Source organism: Acomys minous, assembly GCF_964271855.1.
Source record: "Acomys minous genome assembly, chromosome: 15".
Taxonomy (NCBI): domain Eukaryota; kingdom Metazoa; phylum Chordata; class Mammalia; order Rodentia; family Muridae; genus Acomys; species Acomys minous.
In genome coordinates, this window is record NC_140497.1 from 94,078,859 (window position 1) to 94,097,912 (window position 19,054).

At 47.6% G+C, this 19,054-nt stretch overlaps 1 protein-coding gene across 1 annotated transcript in view; it reads left to right on the top strand.

Annotated features, from left to right (window-relative positions):
- The first annotated feature begins 6,951 nt into the window (after positions 1-6,951).
- PKD2 (polycystin 2, transient receptor potential cation channel) overlaps positions 6,952-19,054 on the top strand; it is a 33,393-nt gene continuing 21,290 nt past the window's right edge. Inside the window, exons 1-3 of the mRNA XM_084759759.1 lie at positions 6,952-7,634; positions 14,368-14,481; positions 17,978-18,111. Of these exons, the coding sequence (XP_084615885.1) occupies positions 7,046-7,634; positions 14,368-14,481; positions 17,978-18,111 (837 nt within the window). The 5' untranslated portion in view covers positions 6,952-7,045. The remainder of the gene's footprint in view (positions 7,635-14,367; positions 14,482-17,977; positions 18,112-19,054) is intronic.

Below are 19,054 nucleotides of genomic sequence, written 5' to 3' on the forward strand. Positions count from 1 at the left end.
AAGTGATTCCCTGGGGCCTCAGCTCAGTGGAGAGTGTTTGCATTGGATACACAGGGCTCATGCCAAAATATTAATGTAAAATGCTTCTACAAAGATGAGTACAGATACAAACTGAGAAGGCTCATCGTTATTATTCAGGACATAAGCAGGGACAATCACACAGCCCTGCTGTTACTTAAAGGTACCGAGGGAATGCCAGCGTGATGAAATGATCATTACCAAGACAGGTGTTTTGTAGTTAATGTCCAATATCTCAGTATGCAAAGTCACTGCAGACATAATTGGTTTCATTAAAATGAAGTCACGGTGATGTACAGTGGGCTCCTAACCCAGTGCTGCAGGTGACCTTATAAGAAAAGGGTGTGTGAAGACAGAGGCCACCATGTAAGGATGTCCCAGGAGCCAGGAAGAAGCAAAAGATTCTCCTCCGCAGATTTCCATGGAAACATGCCCCTACTGACACTGTGATGAGAGTAGACTCCTCGATTCCAGAACATGAGACAAAACAAAACAGCCTGGTCTGCAGAGTGAGTTCTAGGACAGCCAGGCACTACACAGAGAAGCAGTGTCTCAAATAAACAACAAACAAACAACAACAACAAAAATACAACTGTGAACAACTTTGAGCTCATTTGTTTTGGTGGTGTAGAAGAAGCCAACAGCTTCCCAAAGGCTATTAGCTCTCAAAACTCAGTGGAGATGACAGCTGTGGCAGCCTGGTAATCGCTTAAGAAACCGAATGTGCCACACAGGACTCCTGAAGAAGAAACTCCTGACCCGGAAGCCTGCACAGGGAAATGTACCCAGCATTCGGAGAGTTAACACACATTTTCCACCATCACATTCAGAAAGCAGAAAGGGAGGGAATTCCATCCAGATGACTTTATGAAACAAGTTTTCCTCTCTAGTCAAATCCAGAGACAACAGACAAACACAATGATACTGAAAATCCATAACTCTCAGAAACACAGACACAAAGGTCCTGGGTAAAATGTTAGAAAATCAAACCCAGCAAGGTATGAAATACACCTTAACTGAACACCTCCACCAGGTAGGATCCAATACAGGGTAGGAAGGCTTGTTCAGCATTTGAAAAGCAAATAATGTGCCCCATTATACCAAGAAACTAAAGAAAAAATGTGATAACATCAGTGACATAAAGAATTTGATAAATACAACCCACAGTTTAATAAAACTCTAGGAAAAATAAGAATGGGGAACCAGGGAAACGGCTCAGTCACTAAAGTGCCTGACATATAAACACAAGATCCTGGGGCTGGATGTCCATCACTGTTTTCAGAAAGCTGTCCTTGTAACCCCAGCTCAGGGAGGATGAAGTTTGGTAGAATCTCAGAAATCCCTGGGCAACAAATCTAGTCAATTGATCAGTGGGTTCAATTACAGTGGGGAGCAACAGGGCAAGTGACTTACATCAACCTCTGGCCCACCTGAGCATCTGAATACACACACACACACACACACAGAGAGAGAGAGAGAGAGAGAGAGAGAGAGAGAGAGAGAGACAGAGAGAGACAGAGAGAGACAGAGAGAGACAGAGAGAGACAGAGAGAGACAGAGAGAGACAGAGAGAGAGACAGAGAGACAAAGAGAGACATAGTATTTATATTCTCAACCTGGAAAAGTGTCTCTGAAATCACACTGCTTGTCTTTTTAAGGATGAGTTCTTCAGGATGAGCACCTTCCCTCAGCAACAAAGCAGGAAGGTCTCAACTCATCAGTCTCACCCCGCACAGAACAGGGTGTTGTGTTCTCTCATCCCAGGAAGAACCCAAGTGCCCCAGAAGCTGTATCCCACAAATCAGGGGCTGTGGTAAAGAACTCTAAAGAGATGACATGTTGAAGGAATAAAGCAGTGCAACCGGAAAATAGACAAAGGATAGACCTGATATCTCACCAGAAGGGGTATACAGATGGCAAACACCCGAAAAGACGTTCAGTGTTATATGCAAATACTCAGAGCTGTAACTCAGTGGCCTAGCATGCATGTGCCGATGTTGAGGATTGCTCCTTCTGGGTGCCATGACTACAGCCATTCTTCTTTCAGGCCTACCACGTAAACTCGCGGGTCATGTGTGACGCTTGGGTTTCAGACCTGGGATAAGCAGCTGAGGTGCCTATTTCACGTATCGAAGCAGAACTGGTCTCCAGCCTCTCCTCAGCATCCCTACCTGTAACAGGTTGTGGCTGGCATACCCACCCCCTACCCTGAACTCTCCAGCCCAGAGGCCCGGCTTCCCTAGAGGCTCTTCCAGACATAATCCAGGCTCTCTCTCTCTCTCTCTCTCTCTCTCTCTCTCTCTCTCTCTCTCTCTGTTCACTCTCTTCTCTCTCTGTACCCCCCAAGTCGGTATGGAGACCTCACTCCTGTGAGGTCAGTGAACTTCCCTTGAGAGCTGCCTCATACTTTAATTCAGCTTGAATTGGCATATTTAGTCAAGAGAGAAACCTATTATTCTGCCCTTGACAAAACTAGGAGATGACACAGGAAAAAAACTTCTGTTTTAAAGGCTGGAGACAGTACACATTTGGGAGAGTATTGGAGTTAAGGGCACGGTGGCACACACCTGAAACCCCAGCGTTCAGTAGGCGTGGGGAGGAGCATGAGAAGTTCAAGGCCATCCTCGACTACACACTGGGTTTGAGGCCAACCTGGGCTACATGAAATAAGGTGTGTGTGTGTGCGCGCGCGCGTGTGTGTGTGCGCGCGCGTGTGGGTGCGCGCACACACACACATACACACTCTATAATAACATGGCCACTCAAACATTAATTTAGTTTGGGCTTGCTTCTGGTCCTCATATTGTGCATGAAGCACTTTTCGCTCTTGTCTCCACTCTCCATGAGACTCAACAGTTTGGCTGCCAACTTGTCTGGACTTAGAACTCCACAACACAAACCCAGTAGGGGGAAACGTTTTCTTGTTTTAATACTTGGTGAAAAACTAACCCACATTCTGGCTTGGGTAAGACTGATCAACCTTGGTCTCCGCCCTCGTCCTTTAACACAGTCACAGGGGCTAGAGGGACCGGCTCCTCCGAGTGGCTGCGTTTAAGTGCCTGACTCACTTCTTGGGAGCTGAAGTGGGTGCCAGCCACCTCTGAGTCACACGCAGACTCAGACTCAGGATAGGGCAGAGCCATTGCTGCCCAGAAAGTCTGACTACCACTGTCTCTCAAAAAGAGGTAGGCTTCCTAGTGACAGATGCCGCCTTGCCCCCACCATGGGCATACATTTTGCTCAGGAAGATGGCTGACAGAGAGCACAAGTGACGCATAAGTTTACGTGGTAGGCCAGTACGTAAACAGAGACCAGGGTTGTAGCTAAGGAGGATGACAGGAGAAGCCGACAACTGAATGCCAGGGTCTAGAAAGATCCATACATTTCTATGACATGTAAAGAGAGGGGGTGAGATTTGAGGATGCTTCCAGGAAGTTTCTTTATACAAATTGCTTCCCTTGAAAACAGAACTTAGGTCTCAGTTTTGTCTCCCTGGAATTCAATATGGCACCTGATGTCTTGTGGACAGCCACTAATAGTTTGGTGAATTTGTTCATATTCCCTCACTAGCATTCAATTCGAAGCCCACAGAGGATCTGGGAGTGGGCACTTAACCTCGTTACTCTGAACAGGAGTCTAAGATAGAGAGGCGAGGTCTCTATCGCCACAGGGCCAGCTAAGGCAGATGCCAAGAAAATGCCTCATGAATCGGAGCCTTGCCTTATTAGAAGTAAAATGAAGAATAAAATCAGGTCTTTAAAAATGGCATTTTTCCTTATCATGGCTCAAATGCCAGATTCTCTGCTAATGATTTCAGATGCTGAGTGGTAAACATTTATTTTTACAATGTTGTTAAATAAATAAGTACTTGGGGAAAATGAGAGGAAACATGTTTGTTCTGTGAGTTGCTAAAGCAACACCACACCTGCCAGGAACTCTTTGGATTTCCTACTGAAGGTGGAGACATCCAGACCAACGGGCACTTCAGCTTCTGTCTGCCTTGCCAGTTTTCACTGGAAAATTAGTTAAACAAGCAGCCCAAGTTAACAGTGCCATCACCGGGTGTCTGGGCACCACTGTGCATTAAACTTAACCAGGCTCTTCTCAGGGTTGCTGTTTACAAGCTCCTCCAATGTCTACAAGCAGCAGTCAGACTAAGGGCTGGATTTGTACAGCATGTCCCCGGAAAAGCCCACTACAGACATGAAACGAAACCGAACAACATCTATGATCTGCACAGCGTCCCTCACAGTGCTACGTGACGGAAATCTGTAATGCAAAAGGGGTGTGGGAGCCAGGATCTCACCGGGTGTGTGTAAGGGAAAATCCAGGAGAAGTGGTGGGGGCGGGGGGGGGGTGTTAAAGGATGATTTAAAGGAAGTAACTCTGGCCAGGGCGAGAAAAATCGACAGCCTCAAGCCTTGCTTGAGCGGAAGCTAGCTGCTCTGCGAAGGATAGACACAGTGACATAAAATCAGAATGTGGACATCAGCAACCCAGAAGGAGTGAAGCTATGGTCCCGATGAAGAGCTAGTACGATACCAACAGCCAAAGCCTGCAGCACCACTGCAAGTCCTCCTGTGGCATTCTGCAGGATGTCCTCCCTGGTGACTATAGAGCTCAGGGCTATTTTATATCATCTGAAACACACCACTGCTTCTCAAACTCACGGTGCCAGGAAGCATCCAAGGAGATTTCAGAACTCCAGGGCAAAAGTCCTAGAATCTCCAAGTCAATAAGTTTGTTGTGGAGGACTTGAGGTCTCTCTACTTAAAAAAACAAAACAAAACAAAACAAAACACTAATTTATTTATTCACTTAGCATCCTGGTCATAGTCTCATCCCTCCTCGCTTCTCAGTCCCACCTTCGCTCCTTCTCTCCCATGCCTTCTTCTCCTCCATCCTGCTCCCCTATTCCTCAGACCAGGGGAGCCCCCCCCCTTTCCCATCCACCCCAGCTCATCAGTGTGTCCTCTTCCCCTGTGGCCTGGCAAGGTAAAGTGTCTTAAGTGATGGTTACAGTTCTTCTTTGGGTCATATTTTTAAATCCATGCATGGAACCTGTTTTCTGACCCCAAGTCTGCGCTCTGTCTTCATACCTGGCTCCTCTGGCAAGATGCCTGCTGAGCAGTGTGAGCAGGGCACAGCTCAGGACACGTGCTTCTCCAGAGGCCTCTTTCCACACAGGCCGCCCAACCTTTCTAGTGTGAGAGTTCTGCACCTTTCTTTGATAAGTTTGTTTTTTCTTGAGGCCTAGGCCCTCACTCTACTTTGCTTTAACTTGTCCAATTCTTAATTTTACATATAGGAAATATACATGGGGTCAACAAATAATGGCAGGGAGATATATAGACAGATGTGTGATAGGGAGACCTCTCCAAAAAAAGATTGCAGTGCCCACTATGACTGAATAAATTGTGTACACACACACACACACACACACACACACACACATCCCAAATGCATATGTTGAATTCCTAAGGCCTGGTATCTCAGCATCTGGCTATAATTGGTCGTTAGGGCTTTTTAGAAGCAACGAAATTTAAATCATACCATTATGGATGTCTGTAACAACTATGATGATGAGGAAGAAGAGGAGGAGGAGGGAGAGAATGAGGAGAAGGAAGCATATCACAGGAAAATGGGCCATCTGCAAGCCAAGAGACGCCTCAGAAGAGGACAACCAACTACTTTTTTTTTTTTCAGAAAATACATTTGCGTTATTGAACACAGCATGTGGTCGGTTATTATAACAAGCCTAGCAAACTAATATAGGATTGGACATGCACATTTGCTAACCTGCAGAAGTGAAATGCTACCACTTAAGCGAGGAGTCCGTGGACCCCTGCTTGCACCGACATGGCTGATTCTATAATCTAGAAACAGCTGGGACACGGAGAACACAGGGGGTCATAGCTCTCTCTTGAAGGCTCCCAACCCGCTCTCATCTCAGAAGCTAAACAGGGCGAGGCCAGTTTAGTACCAGGATGGCAGAAGAAAGAAATGAAAGAAATCCTTTGCTCCTGTATGGAATGACAGACAACGCGGCACTGGGGGGGCGGGGGGAGGGGGAGGGGTTAAAAAAGCAGAGACTCTATCAGAGAAACCCTTGAGGGCAGAAGCAACAAAAAGACCTGTGAGGGACTTGCCTAGGAGACACAGGAGAGTATTCGAAGAGTAGTGAGGGCAGAGAGGCACAAATCTCAATCAGGGGTGTGAGATTTAAAAGAGATGGGGCAACCATAGAAAACCGAGTTTGGAGTAGGCATACCTGAGGCAACTGCAGAGCATTACCAGCTGGGGCATAGAGGGGTAAAGCCTGAGGCAGGTTTCTGTTACTCAGAGGCCGGTGCGGGCCAGGAGCAAAAACAAGATAAGGTGGAGACATCAGCAATCCATTCAAGAGTCCCCTGAACCCAACCCTTTGAATCCTCAGGATGTCTGGAGACAGGGAGACTGGGGGAATTACCCAATAAACGCAGAGTCAGGGAGACCAGGGCTACCAAAGGCAAGGTGAGGCAGCCTTAGCGACTTGTTTCTAGTTTTTAAGTGAGGAATGATTTACTTGCCCTCCCAGAGACTTGGTTCAAGCTGGGTCTCACTAATTCACGTTATCCTACAAGATGATCTCAGTCTGTACTCCCCTCTTTGCACCTCCGTCAACCTAGGCAGAGGGCAGACAAGGCCTAAGCATTATGTTGAGATCATGCAGGCATAGGCGAATTCAGGAGCCCTTTTCCCAAGGAGCTGGCCGGCCAAGTCCTCCTTCATTTCGGGGGCTACCACCCCGTAAGAATGCGGGCACTGCTCGGGGCGCTGGCCTGGGAGCCGCGCGGGGAGCGCTGGCCGTGGGTGGGTGCCATTTCAGCGCTCCTGAGGCCCGACGAGGCGAGGCCTGGACCCGGGAGGCGGGCCGAGGGGGCGGGCGGGGGCGGGGAGCAGGCGGCGGACCCCGGGAAGAAAAGAACATGGCTCCTGCGGCAGAGGGCAGCGCCGCTCCAGGGCGCGCTGGGCGCCTGTGACCGCTATGGTGAACTCCAGCCGCGTGCAACCGCAGCCGCCGGGGGACGCGAGGCGCTCGCCCGCACCGCGAGCGTCCGGCCCCGGGCGGCTGACGGCGGTGGGCGCCGGCTTGGCAGTCCCGGGCGGCCTCCGGGAGCAGCGGGGCCTGGAGATCGAGATGGAGCGCATCCGGCAGGCGGCCGCGCGGGACCCTCCGGCCGGAGCCTCGGCCTCCCCTTCCCCTCCGCTCTCCTCCTGCTCCAGGCAGGCGTGGAGCCGCGATAACCCGGGCTTCGAGGCCGAGGAGGACGACGAGGACGACGAAGTGGAAGGAGAAGAAGGAGGGATGGTGGTGGAGATGGACGTGGAGTGGCGCCCGGGCAGCCGGAGGTCGGCCTCCTCCTCGGCTGTGAGCTCGGCGGGCGCCCACGGCCGGGGGCTGGGGAGCTACCGCGGCACCGGCCACCCGAGCGGGAGGCGGCGCCGGCTCGAGGACCAGGGCGCGCCTTGTCCCAGTCCCGCTGGCGGCGGGGACCCGCTGCATCGCCACCTCCCGCTCGACGGGCAGCCACCCCGAGTGGCCTGGGCCGAGAGGCTGGTGCGCGGGTTGCGAGGTAAGATCGGGACTCGCGGTGTCCCGTGCGTGCTTGAGAACGGCGTGCCTGCGGGCCCGAACCCCTGTCCTCCGAGGGCGGCTGTCTGCAGCTCCACCTCGCATCCTCTGCGTTCCCGCCTTCTTCCCGGGCGCCTTCCCTACCTCTCTTAAATTCTGCGCGATTTCCGGTACCCAGCGCGGAATTCCACTGCGCCCTTGTTGGTGAGAATTCCTTGGGCTCCTCCTTCCCTCTTTAGGATGCTGGCACACTTTGGAAAATAGGACATAGCCGTTTCCGGGAGTATCTGGGGCTCGTGGTGGACGAAAAGCGAATATTCTAGTATAATTAATGATAGTTGGGACTGTTTGCTAAATGTCACAGAAGGAAGAACGAGTCTGTTTCAGCTCCGCTTTTCTTTTGGCGGAGATGAGTGTCCCTTCGCCATTCTAGGAGGGACCCACAGTGTTCCCCAAGCTTTGAGAGGGATGCCTTTTAAGGGGTCGTTGTCTATAGGATTTGGTTGAGAGCATTGTTGACACGAATACAGCAATGTCTGTAAAAACGCATTTGACCATTTCTAACTCAAGACACATTGCTTAAACAGTTGCAAAGAAAACATTCCCCTCTCCCCCGTGTGCGTTTAAAGACTGGAAGTGTGTTTTAAAGTAATGTTCTGTGCCCTTCCAACAGGATGATTGCTTCTGCAGATACCAGCTGGTTCTGTGTCAGCATTCCATGCGTGCAATTTCCCCACAAGGCAGGAAAGGACACGGACTTTCCAATAGCAAACTGAACCCCATGTTCTCCAAGTTTTGCCGCCAGCGGCATCCAAGGAAAAGAGTTTGAGTCTCATCCATCCAGTCATCTTGGTCTCCACTGTTAGGATTTCCTTCCCGGGGTCTGTTGTTCCTTCCCTGTTGGCTCTGTTTATTAACAATTAAACTTTATTATACAACCCCAGTCCTGCCAACAGAGACCATCCAGATGTTGAAACCCTGGGGTCTAGACAGGCCAGGCTTACATTCAGATCCTGGTTGTGCAGCTGTTTGACCCTGAACATGTCATTTTACTGCTCCAATACTTAAAGTTTTCTTTTAGAAAATAGCCAGCACATAGCCCTCGATGTGTTAAAAGAATTAAAGGAGAAGACATCGAAAGCAGGCAGCACATCTTTGCCGTGCTATGCTTCAGGCTTGTTACGAGTGTTGAACGTATATTTTGTCACTGCTTGTACATGTATACTCTGGTTAGTGTGATTCAGGGCACTGTGAAAAACAAAGCGTCCCTTAACAGGTAGAATAGGAAACCACCAATGCTTTCTCAGAGTCTAGAACCATATGAGACAGATGTTATTTTAAACTGTGTAAGGTACACTTCTAAAAATATTCACTGAAGTGAGATACAAGCTTTCTATAAGCCAATAAATTATGCAAAGTCGGGCAGGAGAGATGCCTCAGAGGTAAAGAGCACTGTCTGCTCTCCCAGAGGTCCTGAGTTCAATTCCCAGCACCCACGTGTTGGTTCGCAACCATCTATACTGCCCTCTTCTGGATGCAGGTGTACATGCAGATAGAGCACTGACATACATAAAAGTAAATGAATAAATATTAAAAAATAATGCAAAGTCACATGATTTTAAGTCATCTTGAGCACTTGGTAACTTACTTAACTTTGAACTCAATAATGAGAGACAATGAAATAAAATATATACTTTTATATTGAGGATATATATACATATATATATACATATATATATATGCTTATTACTTTTAAAGAAGAATTTCAGGAGATTCACAACAAGATAGACTGCCAGTGGGAGCTCTGTAGAGGTTTTTGGAGAGTGGGGCACTGGAGAGGCATGGAAGGGGCAATCTCCTTCCAGGGCCTCTGCATCTCTGTATGTGTTCCCTCAGTAATATCTAATAAGCTCTTGTATATAATAATAATAATAATAATAATAATAATAATAATAGTAGTAGTAGTAGTAGTAGTAGTAGTAGTAGTAGTAGTAGTAATGGTCACAGGTATAATTCACAATAAAGTAAGACTGGGGAAATTATTAATTATAGACATTTTTGAACTTTTCATTTCTGTAATGAAAAAATGTCACTGGCAGTCTTGTGACTTATTAAATAAATCACATGTATTAAATATTTAGCACATGCTAAGAAGACATTATACTGCTAGCGGCTATAAAACAAAATAAGTTACAGTGGCATTATCACTGTTTTCCCAAGGACAGAATCCAGCTATGTAAAATCACTAACAGTGAAAGAGATGTGATATTTATTTTTCCTGGCTTGTGGGATAACAATAATCGAAACCTTGGTGTATCCTGTAAATAATGCCAAGGGTCAGGACAGAAAATGACTTTTGTGATACTCACAGGTGGTGGGGCTTAGAGAGAGAGAGAGAGAGAGAGAGAGAGAGAGAGAGAGAGAGAGAGGGAGGGAGAGAGAGAGAAGGGGAGGAGAGGGAAGAGGAGAGGGGTGAGCATGCTGGACACGTGCTTCCCTATTCAGACACTCTGGGCCACAGGTTCCCATTTATGAAAGGAAAGTGTTGGGCTTGGTCTCCAAAGCCCTTCCCACCCCCAAGGGATTAAAATGCAACCATAAACATTAAGAAGCAGCTGAAGGCTTCTCAGCTGCCCCAGAGCTTGCAGAATGAACGGGTCTCAGCAGCTTGGTGTCCTGGGTCGTTTCAGAGGGAGGCATGAGCCAGGCAGGTGTGGTAGGAGGCTACTGGGGAAGAGGTGCTGAAAGCCTGGTGCAGGCGAGCAGAAGCGAAGCACAACTGAATGCTGGGATGACATCACCTTGGAAACGGCACTCACCACTTTGACACCCCCCCCACCCCCCACCCCCCCCACCCCACCCCCTGCACTGGCAAATTCGTAATTCACATAACCAACAACAAACTCCTAGGGCCCAAAGGAACAAGAGGACTACTCTTATTTTTCCTAAGACAATCAGTTTGACGCTGGCAGGTGCTGTTTTGTCTCACCGTGTCTAATTTGCATTTCTCCTGCCCCCCCACCCCCCACCCTTTTGTTGTCTCCAGAGCAGCGCACTCAGGTATTAGAAAGGCTATTGGGGTTTATAAAGGTCTGAACTTGATTGTACCAAGTAGTACCACGCCAACATCAGTACTTCTGATCCTCTGTTCTTAGCTGCAGCTCGTGGCCAGCCCCGTGCAGGGACTGAGTTTCGAAACCTCGATCCATTCTTACTCCATCACCGTCCCCAGCTCAGCACGATCCTAAATGTGAAGTTTTCCAGTGGGCGTAGAGGAGTATTTGGGGTGCCTGACTGGATGAGTGGGCGCTTTACTGCCCAAGGAGGGAGGAGAGGGCACCTGCTGTGTACCAGCTAGAAGGTGAGAATGGTGCTAGCACCTTGCAGTGCCCAGGGCAGCCTCATCCTCCACTGCAGCACACCATCCCATCCAGCACGTCAGGAGTACCGAGGCTGAGGAACCGTGCCCTAACCTCCTAGGTAACCATGAATCGCTCACTGTGACCAGCACTTTGGAGCCTTCTTATGGTCATAGCTTGTTCTATTCTTAGGGTGTCCCCTGTGGTAGAGGCTATTGTCACCACTATCTTCCTGATCAGGGGAATGAAGCTTTTATAGCTTAAATGACTTTCTTGTGGTCACAACTATTAGATGTTGGTACTAAGATTTAAGTACAGGCGTCAGAGCCTGAAGCTGTTCTTACTAGGACAAACTCCTGCAGGGCCCACACCGAATGTTAGCCAGATGTTTTCACTTTATAAACCTTGATTCAAGCCAGGTGTGTTGGTGCACACCTTTAATCCCAGCACTTGGGAGGCAGAGGCAGGTGAATCGTCGTGAGTTCAAGGCCAGCCTGGTCTACAAAGTGAGTTCAGGACAGCCAAGGCTACACAGAGAAACTCTGTCTCAAAAAAAAAAAAAAAAAAAAAACAAAAACAAAAAACAAAAAACAAAACAACAACAACAAAATAGTGATTCATCACGACATTTAGGATGAGCCATATCAACTGCTCTGTGTATCCAAATTCTTTCTTTCTTTCTTTTTTGGTTCAGGGTTTCTCTGTGCAGCCTTGGCTTGTCCTAGACTCCCTTTGTAGGCCAGGCTGGCCTGGAACTCACAGTGATCCTCCAAATTCTTAATCTAGCTAAAGTAGAGAGAACCTTTTGCTTTTTAAAAATCGTGCTGAGGTACTTGCAACACCAAGCTTACCATTTCAGCCATGGTTACGTATGTGTTAGACACATTTATAGCTGTGTGGTTCTCCTTAACATTTTTTATCCCAGACTTTTTTTCAGGTCAGGTACAACCCCACTACAAATAAAACTAGAAATTGTCCTGTTGTGTCTGGTTCCTCCTGCTAGCAGAGTGCGCCCAACCGTCACTCCTACAGATGCCTGGTGCCATTGTACATGTATGTTAATTTTGTTTACCCATCTGTTAGTTGATGGGCATGATTTTTAAATTTAAATATAATATTTGTATTTGCATGTATATATACATGTATAATGCATGTATTACATGCATACCATGTATTTTGATCATATTCACACACACACACACACACACACACACACACACACACACACACACGCACACACACAGAATCGGGTTTGGTGTGGTGGTGTGTGTCTGTATTCTCAGCGCTCAGGAGGCAGAGGCAGGAGGAGCATTCGAAGTTCAAGGTCAGACGGAGCTGAACAGTGAGATCCTGCCCCAAACCATAAAATAATTAACAGAGCCAACTCCATGGGAAGAAGGGTAAGAGTAGAGACAACTTTGAGATGGGCCTCAGATTCCTTGTTTGATGCCATTTGCGCAAACACGAGGAAGTTTCTAAAGAAAGAAAAAGAAGAGCCTTCATTGGGGCCCGTGAATCTGAGCCATCTGTGTGGTGTGCACCTTAAACCACTCCCGCCCGTGAGCTCATGACACAGGAAGCAGTCTGCAGCAGGGCCCTGATGAAGGGGGAGGGGGGCTATCTCCTAAGACCAGTGGGAGGAAATTTAGGAGGTAGGTAGGGCAATTTGGAGAAAGTAAATGCGTAATAGTATATAAAAATATCAAAAGGAGGGACGTTTCTTTTCATTTCCTCTTAGGGGAATTGCTGTAATTCATTGTACTTTGGCTTGGGAACAAAAATCTGACATCGTTTTTGTGTGTTTCTATTTAAAGGTCGGAGAATACCATTTGTATGAAACTGTGTCTATTCCCTAGTGCGTGGCTGTCTGTAAAGCACTGGAAAGAATAAAATCAGTGACCACGCAGAGCAAAGATGCTAAAGAAACCAGCAGCCCCGCATGTACCTGTAGGCCACCTCCAACAGAACCCAAAGAAGTGTGTCACACCCGAGGATCCTGAGCCCCCATCCTCAGCTGCTGCTGGGTCATCCCGAGTTGTAACTTTCCGTGTCATCCAAATTTGTAAAAGTTCTTTAATATGCTAGAGTTTTGGTGAACAAACGGCCCCCCTGCTGCACTTTTTCAGCATGAGTAATTCCTGGCAGCCACTAGACCTTGGCAGCAGCAGAGCTGGTCGTGGCCAGTGTTCAGCTTTCAGAGTGGTGAAACCTCTCACATGTCCTTGAATTTAGATGCTGAGTTTTCAAAGGAAGGAAAGGAAAGTGAAATATCTAAATTTTAATAGTGCAGAGCGTCTGTATTGTTATAAGGCCTAAGAAGCACATCAACATTAGTGATGGGCTCATTTCCTTGAAGGGAGAGGCCTTTTTCTCCCTGTGGCTTGTCTATGGCTCAGATGTGGTCTGCATTTAAGTTAGTGAACGGGGTAAGGTCTAGAGTGAAAGCCAGAGGTGACATGTAGGAGCCAGGTTCCTGTCTGTTAATAGCTAACCTCCTCTAACTGGAAGTATTGGGAAGTTAGGGTTTGGGGAAGATCTTAAGTCTCTCCCAAGGAGCCAGCAATGTGACTTGGCCACTCTGTTCATTAACCCAGCCAGGCTGCCTGCTGGCTGAATCCCAGACTGCTAACTCTCTCCAGCAAGCTCTCCGAGGGTGGTTACGTCATCTTTACTTCACCAGCCCAACACTTTCCATCTGCTGAAGTATGGAACACGGTTGCTGGTCGTAGTCTTTCCCAAAAGAAAGACAGAGGAGCTGCATGGGCCCTTGCTGTCAATTTTTAAAACATCCTAGTTGGAACCTGCTAAGCTTAAGCAGGCAAAGCGCAGCCGGTTGCCTTTGTGTTTCTTATAGGATGTGGATGGGCACAGAGCAGCCTTCCTGCCACCATACGTGAAGCTCAGCAGATGCTCGCACGTTGGAACAATTTGGGTTTTGCACTACGGTGACCTCAGCAGTGGCTACCCTATAGCCACACCATCTACTTAGCTAGGTTTAATAGGAGGTACCAGGTATATCCCTTACCAGCCAGGAATGTGTGGTGCACACAATTGCTGCATCTTTTAAGTCGCCTTCACTTCTCATCCTCCTAAACTTTTAAAGACATTTACTGATGGTCCTGGAAGTTATGGCAATGACTGAGTTGCCTTGGATTTCATACTTTTGGGGGGTCTGGAGCATGATGTGTACTAAACAGAAGGTATTCCTGATAAGTCACTTCTGAGTTGCACACAGTTTGCATGCACACGTAGTCTTGTGTATTCACATTTACACATGAAAACTGGCTTCCTACTGGTGTCATTTTTCCTCTTGCCACTTGTGAGCTTTCGTAAAAGAGATGACCTTGTTTTGTTTGTTTTCCCGTTGTTTTAAAGGTCTCTGGGGAACACGGCTCATGGAAGAGAGCAGCACGAGCCGAGAGAAGTACCTTAAAAGCGTGTTACGGGAGCTGGTCACGTACCTGGTCTTCCTCATCGTCTTGTGCATCTGTGAGTACACTGTTTCCCTCTCCCGCGGAAATGCTTTCTTCAAGTTGTTCGGCCTGACATAACCATGGTTGCAGAGAAGTGTGTGAGTGCCAGGAGGGGCAAGGCAGCAATTTTCCCCTCAGTGTGGTTTCGGTTCAGGTTGGGATTTGGGGAGTTCTCTGCTGGCCAGTTCGTTGTCAGCTGTGACCAACTTCGCGGTGAGGTCCGGAGAGCAACCTGCCATGTACGAAATCCAAGCCAAAGGGTGTGGATATTAGATTTCATAGCAGTAACTATCACACCTCCGCACCTCACTCTCGGGTGGTAATGACCCCTAACGCTGCTCGTGCTGGCTCATGTCTTCCAAGGTGGTATTTCTCCCAAATCTTCAATAATTACCAGGCTTTAAGGGAAACCTAGCTGACCAGAGTCTCTATTTCTTCTCCCTTACATCATGTGTCAGTGCATTCTCTCTTGAGGAAGCCTAGCCCAAAACCAGGCCCAGTAAGCTTTTGCAAGTCCAGAAAAGTCACAGACAAATCATTTATTCTGAACCAAAACATATTGAAGCATGGTTTTTTTTTTTTAAGATTTGCCTTGAGGGGAGGGTTGGGGCTTGAGGGAGTAGGTCTCTGAGGAAAGATTAAGGAGTGGCAAGTCCAGGGGCGGCTCTGCCTGAGGCAGGTGGTAAAGTAGGCAGGAGAAGATGGCGGCCAGGAGCATGTGTTCTGAGCGATCTGGCAACTGGTCTGTGCGGTCCTCCCTGCTGTCCTCCGGTAACTCTGGCTGCAGGGCAGGCAGCGGGCCATGGCTGCCTACACATAGCTCCTCTGTCATTTTGCAGGGCAGGTATTCAGGTCGGATGAGGACCTGAGGAGTCCTCAGGCTTTACGGGTCTTTTATTTATACCCATGTTTATCTATTGTCCCAAGAATAGACTTGGAAAAATTAACAAATAAAATAAAATATTTGTGTGTGCACCTGTGTGTGTGTGTAGGTGCATGTACACCTCTGTGTGTAGGTATGTATATACTCCTGTGTGTATGGGTGCATGTGCACCTGTGTGTGTAGGTGTATATGCATCTGTGTGTATAGGTTCATGTGCACCTGTGTGTGTAGCTGTATATGCATCTGTGTGTATAGGTTCATGTGCACATGTGTGTGTAGGTGCATGTGCACATGTGTATATGCAGAAGCCAGAGGCTGACATCAGCATCTTCCTCAGTTACTTTTCCCGTGGTTCTTGAGACAGGGCCACTCAGGGAACACACAGCTTGGAGTTTGCCGTGGCCGGCCCTGAGAGCTGAACTCGGTTCCTCTTGCACACACATCCGCACTGCGAACTGAGCTACCACCTCAGCCCTCTCTTAATACCTGCCGAGGCTCCATCAGCTAGCTGGAAACTTAATTACAAAATGTAGGTTTTGTTTTTTTTTTTAAGCTAAAAAGTGACATGAAAAAAATCATTTTGGATTTTTTCTTACTAATTTTCTGTCACTTGTGTACGGCTTCCCTTGTGTGTGTCTTTATGCGTTTTCCTCATTATTCTCCTCAGAATGAGCTGGTAGATGAAAAGGTAAAAGAGAAAATATTCTCAAGAGTATAATTCACAGGAGAGCAGCCCCGGGAAGTGTTTGCCTAGAGAAACAATTTAAATGTGTGTCATTTTAATACTTCCTGTTTTAAGGATCTATCATTTATTTTTGGTGCTTGGTAGACCTGCCACATTTGTTAAATATTTAGTTCAATACCTTCTATGAAGACAGTGGCCTTACTGAGCCAGGACCAGTCCAGCATTGGATAGGAAGTCAGGTGTTGGCTGAAGAATGCTGTTCTTATTCTAAATGCATTCAATCATAGAAGGGCAGGTGAGGGACTGGAAATGATTTAATATGCTCTCTCTGCATGGTCACATTTATGTTACTTTTTTTTACTAAAGTGATAGCTGGGGATGAACACACTCACTTGGGTCATTGTCACCTACGCTTCCTCAATAATCTTAATTTGATGTGTCGGTTGAAAATCGAAGAGTAAGAGACACAAATTTACCAATAAAAAGGCAAGGTGTAATTAGAGAATCAAGAACATAAAAGCTCCGTGTGCATCACAGTGGCCAGAAGATACAGAAAACAAAGCCCTTCTTGAAGCCTTTTGTTCTTAGCAAATTAATGGAATCCCAGCATCTTACACCTGCAGTCACAGCCAATTCCAGCATAAAACTGAACTTGCTAAAGTGTTGAAAGTTTTAATTTTCAATTATTATTTTCACTATTATGTATGATGTCTACACAGAAGCAGACATGCCACGGTGTACATGCAGAGAGGAAAGGACAGCCTTCAGGAATAAGTTTTCTCCTCTCACCTGTACCTGGCTTTCAGATCCTGAACTCCAGGTTGCCCCAGAAGTGTGGTATCTGTTTGCCTTTTCCTATCTGAGCCTCCACGCTGGCTCAGAGTGCTGAGATTCTGGTAGATGTGTTGTAGCACACCAGTGAGGAAGGAAAGGTCAACATTATTGGCTATTCCTTAACTATGGTTCTTGGGATAGGCAAGCTTCCGTTATCTTTATTAAGCTCCCCCAGATCCTATAGAGCAGCTGGTTATCACGCCCACACAGAACAGGAATCCGAGGTTAGCATAGTAAAAATGGCCACCCCGTCTCACAGGAAGTGCGGGCTGTGACTGAGATGAAACCCTGCTCTGTGGTCCCCTCATTGTGACCTGTGAGTGCCAACAGCAGGTTTGACTGGGAGGTGAATCGTAACCCGAAGTAGTAAGCAAAGCAGGTTAGATGAAGGGGCCGGATGCGAGGATGTGACGGGTTAAGGGGATTAGCAGGGGAGGTTAGCACCTGTAGGACCCCGGGTGACCAGGTGACGGGGGTGGGGGGGTAGGGAGGGTGGGTGGAGCAGTATGCTTGGAACCCAGAATAGTTGTAGGCAAAGCTTCTCCTGAGGGCTGCGAGCTTGCATCCAGAGGGTGAACGGATGAGCTCTGGGCTTTGAGGGACAAAACAGCTTTGTCTCCCCTGCTACACAGAGGAACAAAGGCCTCAGGTGTGAAGCCAGTAGATGTTAGTTTTCGGAGCTGTGAGAGGACAGGAGAGCTGGGACAGGGGAGGAGGCAGACAAACGCAGGCTCAGAAGGCGTGAGGAGATGCCAAGGTTTCTGTCAGGTTCTGAACCCAGCTGCCCCCCACTGCTGCAAACTCTGACAGAACACACGTGTTGGGTCTGGCTCACAGGATTATAGCTCATTGTTCACTCAGTCGCTTATGACCTGTGGACTATGATTGTTAAGGACCTCTGGTGACATTCTGGCTGCACTTTTCTTATGTCAGCAGCGATGGGGGTAGCCTGGACTGCTGGTGGGAGAAGGAAGCAGAGGCGAGGGTTGACCTTATGTGAACACTGACCTAAAATGTCCGCCCACCAGGAACAGCCCCTTCGCGGAGGCTGTTAGGTGTGCACACGTGTGCGCATCGCCCTCTGAGGTCTCTTGGTTCTTCCTGTCGCAGTGACCTACGGCATGATGAGTCCCAGCGCGTTCTACTACACCCGGACGTTGTCACAGCTTTTCATAGACGCCCCAGTGTCGAAGACCGAGAAAACCAGCTTTAAAACTCTTTCTTCCATGGAGGACTTCTGGAAGGTATTTACAAAAGACTGTAAGCACCTCCTTGTCTCTGAAAAATGGCTTATTTAATATCATGAGCTCAACCCATGCGTATCTTCAGGAGCTGTGAGTTGGACACGTTATTTAGAGTTGCTCTTGCTTCTGTGTTTATTGAAAATACTTCACACGAAACCGAATGCTTTACTACTTTATTTAATCTTTATATGATCTTATCAAGTGCATACTGATCCCGTGTGCCCCAGTTTATATGAACAAGGCCGGTGAGATTCAGGGTGCTTGCCCGTGTATGGCCACCCGGCTAAGGAAGGGAAGCCCTGAGTTGGTTTGTTTGTTTGTTTGTTTGTTTGTTTTTGTTGTTTGTTTAGTTTTGACTGCTGCTTTGTCATAGCCTATTGTTCACTCAGCCACTCATGGTTCTGTAAAAGATGACTTAGAATGTCCCACGACGCAGATCCCAAGTAGGCAGCTGGCATGTCACACATTGCTTTGCTTTTTGCGATTTGTGTCTTTGTTGACAGTGGCATGTGTCCCCAGCTCCAACAGCAGTGCCTAATAAGACACAGACACGTTATTTCAAAGGTCCGCTACAGTAAAGGTCAACCTAGCCTCTTTTCAGTTAAAAGCCCCAACTAGCAGGCAATAAGCCGTGAGTACCACGGGGCAGTGATTAAGGCTAAGTGTTAGGTAGATTTAGGTATTTTTGATAAAGGACTCAAAAGTCCTTGAGAGAGGCTAGTTATCACACTTTACAGGCCATGACCACGTAGTGCTCAGAGTCTAGGAAAACTCGGGAGGAAATTTAAAAGGAAACTCCCGTTTCTTCTCCGTGGAGAAATACTATGCAACCTTCTTATTATACCCCAGCTCAGAGCTCTTGACTGGGCCCCTGCAACCTTTTACTATGTAACAACCGTTGACATCCAAGCCCATAGTTGCTCCATGCTGACCTTGTGCTAGC